Source organism: Camellia sinensis, chromosome 10, assembly GCF_055761805.1.
Source record: "Camellia sinensis isolate YWXY chromosome 10, ASM5576180v1, whole genome shotgun sequence".
Lineage (NCBI taxonomy): Eukaryota > Viridiplantae > Streptophyta > Magnoliopsida > Ericales > Theaceae > Camellia > Camellia sinensis.
In genome coordinates this window covers 59463442-59468849 of record NC_138970.1, presented here as the reverse complement: position 1 = coordinate 59468849, position 5408 = coordinate 59463442, and the positions used below count along the sequence as shown (strand labels likewise).

Genomic DNA, 5408 nt, shown 5'->3' with positions numbered 1-5408 from the left:
GTATAGATCAGTGATGGTGGAAATGGTTAGTGAACATGGGTGGTGGTAGTGGCTGGCAAAGGTGGTGGTGGTGACCAGTGGAGGTGGTAGTGGTTAGTGACGGACGACGATGGTAGTTGTAGGTGGATGGCCATGGTCATGGCCATAGCTATAATGATGGTATTTTCTAGAGAGAGAGAGAGAGAGATGAGAAAGAAGAGGAGTTTTGGAAAAATGAACAAAAGAGAAGTTAATACAAATTGAAAAAATTAATGAGTAATAAATATTATAAACAATTAAAGATTTAGAAAGTGTTTGGGATGATTTAAATAGGAATTTTTACTAGCTGGTAGTAGGGGTAAAATCGGGGATAAAAAAATATAACAGAACTTCTTAGTGTATGAGATAGAAATTTAGGACCTAATGGGTAATATATTCAATTATTTGGACCGGCCCTATATTCTTTAGAATTGCATGATGTAATATGGGCTCAATTGGTTGTGTTGTTTTTGGTGGGCCGCCCAGCCCAAACACAAGGGTTAGTCTACAATTCAATTTGCGCAACTTGGCTCATCTGCAATAAACTTTGCTGTTGAATGCACTGCCTAAAATGCCCAATATTTGGCTTCCGAGGTAATGAGTTGGGAGAAAATGACTCAACTGGGATCCAAGCTTCTAGGCATGCAGTTTTCTATAAATTAAAATTGACAATAAGAAGGTAGAATTAAAAAAACATTTCATTCTAAAGTTTTAAATAATAATATAATTTTATTTTTTTTTATTTTTTTTTAAAACAATAAGCGACAACTGCACTAATATAATCTGACGTTTTTTCCAAAAAAAAAAAATAAATATTAATAATAATTTCTTGATATGGGATTTCTCTATAAAGGCATCATGATTTTATAAAGGTCTCGCTTTGCTTTTTGGATGGTATAAGAGGGGATTGGACTGTATCCTGTCCGTAATCGAAATGAATTGTCCAGTCTTACCTAGGGGGTATATTTTTGTGTTCCGTTTTCATAATTCAAACTATTCATGTTTTACAGTTTGTCGAGTATATCATCTTTATATATATATATAAAAAAATCAAGTAGATTGGATAACAGAAAGCACGTGTTCGAATCAATTTTGTGCAAGTTTATTCTCTTACCGTCCATTTTTTTCATACAAAACTGATCCAAACACATGATTTCCGTTATCTGACAGACTTAATTTTTTACAGAGGTAATGTACTCAATAAAATCTAAAAAGTGAATGGTTCGAATCATTGAAATGGGACCTAAAAGTGGGCTCATAAAGCCAAACAGTACCTCTCAATTTTTATGAAGGACGGGAGACAAGCCATATCCGTACAAGAAGAGTGTTATGCCTTTTTGAAATGGAACTTGAGATTATGAATTTCAATGGTTACAGAGAAAATATTTAAATGTTAAGGTGAGTTAAGTTTTAAATTTAACTTTATGAAAAAATATTGGTCTGTATTGTAATTTGATTACGAACATAATAACGTCCCTCTTTAAAAAAAAATGTGGAACTTGAATTTATGCAATGGTGTTGTTCATTAATTTGAAAACAAATCTGAAAAATGAAATATATGATGCAGAATGAAATTTAGTAGGTTACACTTCAAATAAAATAAAATAAAAAATTAATCCACATAGCTCAGTTTTTAGGGTGTGTTGTATTGCTTGGATTCCCAGTCACCAAACAGAGCGCGCCATGGTAAACTACACAGAATAAGCCAGTAGAGTTGGGCCACATCAGAAGCTACCATGTGCCTGGAACATGACTGTCACTTTTAACTAGTAAGTTGAGTGCGACGCGGTATGTCATATTTAGTGTAACATCTAACAAGTTAAAGTTAATAATTAAAAAATGTAAAATTAAAAATACTTTTGTTTTCATATTTTTCAATAATTAATTTTTTCTAGCTCAACTGGCTATGTTCCACATGGGGAGAGAATAATGTCAACATCCACATATGAAGTAGTAAAAGTCGGTGGCAATTTTACAAAATCACTATGAAGCTTTAACCTTGTTCTCAAAGTAGTAATCTAATATATAAGCCATTTTGCAATTCAAATGAATGCAATGCCATAAAAGTCCATAAGAATCATGTGCAAACATTGAATATGCACTATCAGTTCAGTGTCTGGCTGCTAAGTTAAAGAGGGAAAATAATTCATTTTCATCTCGTGCATTTTATAATTTAACAATGTTGTGTATTTAAAAAAGTGTGTAGAATATCAGATTTATTCTGAATGTGGTCCCATAACAAGACGTTTAAATCTATACTGTAGAATTCAAACTTTTGAATACTTTCTTTATAATTTTTCTAGGTACATAACATTCTATTTATAATTTGGAAGTATTCAAAAAGAAAAAAGAAAAACATAAAAAATCTGACAGATTCATAGAACCTCACAATTCTTTTATGCCTTTCTTACTTGGCACCATCTCTGCTTTAAAGGATGCTTTGCCCTTCCTCTCCCTTCACCAAGCTCAGCTCCCCATAAAAATCCACAGGAGAGAGAGAGAGAGAGTAAAATGGCAACAAATCTTCCATCATGTAACCATGCAGATGATGACTGCATAGATATGGAAGTAAGCTCTTTTTCAAGTTTCTTCGGTTCTCCCCCTCAAACCAGAGAATTTGAGTTCCAAATGTCTTCTGCTCCCAATGATCAGAGAGAACCAACAACTTCCCCAGCTGATGAACTCTTCTACAAAGGAAAACTCCTTCCACTTCACCTCCCTCCACGCTTACAAATGGTTCAAAAACTCCTCCAAAATTCCAACCCTACCTTCGAAAACACAGACCCCGCCTTAGTAAAAGCCTCGCACACTAAGTCGCCCTTTTTAACCTTTGAGAACACAAAAGATGCCTTTGACAACACAAACCCCGCTTTAGCAGAAGCCTTGCATACTGAGTCGCCTTTTTTAACCTTTGACAACACAAAAGAGGCCTTCGAAGATGAACACTATAGTCTTCCCTCCATCACCAACTCTACAACACCTTCTACTAATACCAGCACCCCATTGGATCAATCATGCAATATATCACTATCAGAGTCTTGCCGGGTGAGTTGTGAGCTAAACCCGGATGACCATTTCTTTGAATGGTCCGCCGAATCGAATGGTTTCATTGCTGATGACACAAAGACGACATGGTCTAAGAAGCTCAAGCTGGTTAAGCCATCCTTACTTGTTCAAAAGCTCAAGGCTTCACGGGCATGCCTGAAGTCTCTCTTTAGCAAGACCACTCGTTCAGATGAGTCCTCCGCCAAGGCAGCCTACAATGCAGAAGCTGGACATGTTTCAGAAGGTAAGGGGTGTGTGAATAAGTACATGAAAGTAGCAAAGAACAGCTCATTTGGGAAAATTAGAACAACAACATATCCAACACTGGGTAATGACATGAAGAGCATTGACAAAAGAATGATTGAGAATGGTGTTATTACCCATAGGAAGTCATTTTCAGGGGCAATCAAATGCCCTTGTGCAACAAAGTCTTTGTCTTCGTCTTCGTCTTCAACCTCATCTGGTGCTTCTTCTTTGTCGTCATCATTTTCCATTAGTTCGAGTGGGTTGTATGAGTTACAGTGTCTCAAGAGGAGCAATAGCATGAATTTGGAGATTGAGAGTTCGATTGAGAGCGCAATTGCGCACTGTAAACAATCTCAACAGCTGTTGAGTTCAAGTAAGTCAGCAAGTGAAGTTGGCCTCTGATCACTGTCTGCTTCAAGGATTGCAGATTCTGGAGATAAAGAAAGATGATGCTACTGCAAAAAAAAAAAAAAAAAAAGTCTTCTAAGAGAGAAATAGAGAGATGATCATAATGTTTACCCATTACCTTTTTTCTTTTTTATTTTGTAATTAGTGTCATTAATTCCGTGTTGTTTTGGGCAATTCCATATGCATGGTTCTACTTCACACTGTTAGACCAAATTATCTTTGTATTATTACTGTCTAGACATACACATTGAAAAATCTGTTGACATTTGAGAGTTATTCATTCATTAGAGAATGGCAAAAAAGAATTCACAGCCGATCCCATCTCATCAGGACACATGGCTTAGTTTGGTTATAACTCATCAGATAAATCTGATGTTCCAAATTAGGCTTATGCTCTCTCTCTCTCTCTCTCTGGTGTTTCTCTTCTATCCTTGCAGTAGCAAAGCTATGTTCTACACACAGACACTATGACAACCTCCACCACTAATGAATTTAAATAGAATCTGTTATGCAGACATGACTTCCTTTAATGCTTCTTTCAGTGACAGCATTACTGCAAAACAACTACAAAACCTTTACTTCAATGATACTTATTGACATTCATGCTAAAAGAAAAAAGAGACTGTTCAGTGTGTGTGTGTGTGTGAGAGAGAGAGAGAGAGATTACAGAAAGAATTCAGGCTGAAAAAGAAATACAACTTTCACACACATCAAGGGAGTCACTTTTACCTTTCAGGAAAGTCACTTTTATCTTTCTAATCTGAGTATTGTAAAGGTTGGGTGTTTTATAGACGGTAGTTTCCAGAGTGTACTTTTCCCCTTGCATGGATTCTATTATGTAACTGTTTTCAGCCTATACCCATCTTCCATAAGAGAAGACTATTTTGTTCTAGTCCATGAAAGTGAGGATATATAATCTAATAACCTCCTTTCTGTTTAGGAAAGAAAAGTAGAAATTCATTGAAGGAATCTTCCACAATTTAAAGGTCAAATCGTAGTTTCGAGGAATAAGTAAAAATTCTTGAGAAACTATTAAAAAAATAACTCAGTGTATGAGATCTTGTTAAAATGAGGTCCGGAGAAGATAAGATATATGCAACCTTGCCCTCATATTTAATAAGACTGATTTATCAGAGAAATTAACAGCAAGTCTTACTATTTGGTCAAATCGCCAATAAATTCTTGAGAATGTTACCAAGAAAATTTAAGTTTGAGGAATACTTTTAAATCTATCTTTCTTTCAAAGATGATATACAAAAAGATTTCATTTAAAGAAATTAGTCAATTATAAATTGTTTACTAATCTATTAAATATAGCATGTTATTATCAAGCTTACCAATGAATTACAGTTTTGCTAGCTATTTAAACACAAAAGCCCCAGCTTTTGGGTTACCTGAAAGTGTTCAAAATGCAAGTAACAAACATACACGCACAAAAAATAATATAAAATAAAAGAATTGTTCTGGAGAAAGTAATGCCACACCTAAACTAGCAAGAATAAAAAATTCAATGAAACTAGTTTCATATGCAGACAAATCCCTTTACATGTTTCTGTTTTCTATTTTCTGATTTTGATCAAATTAACCTAAGAAAACATGCTATACAGATTTTGGAGATAACTACTCTGAGAAAATATCAGCAAAGTCAGGGGTTGTTTGGGATGACTTAAATAAATACACTTTTTATCTTT

The 5408-nt window shown here is 34.9% G+C and overlaps 1 protein-coding gene across 1 annotated transcript; it reads left to right on the top strand.

The window, feature by feature from the left end:
• Positions 1-2322: 2322 nt before the first annotated feature.
• LOC114292384 (putative membrane-associated kinase regulator 4) lies at positions 2323-3980 on the top strand. The gene is given in 1 exon segment (XM_028236330.2): positions 2323-3980. A coding segment is annotated over 1 exon segment (1230 nt). The 5' UTR covers positions 2323-2529; the 3' UTR covers positions 3760-3980.
• Positions 3981-5408: the final 1428 nt, after the last annotated feature.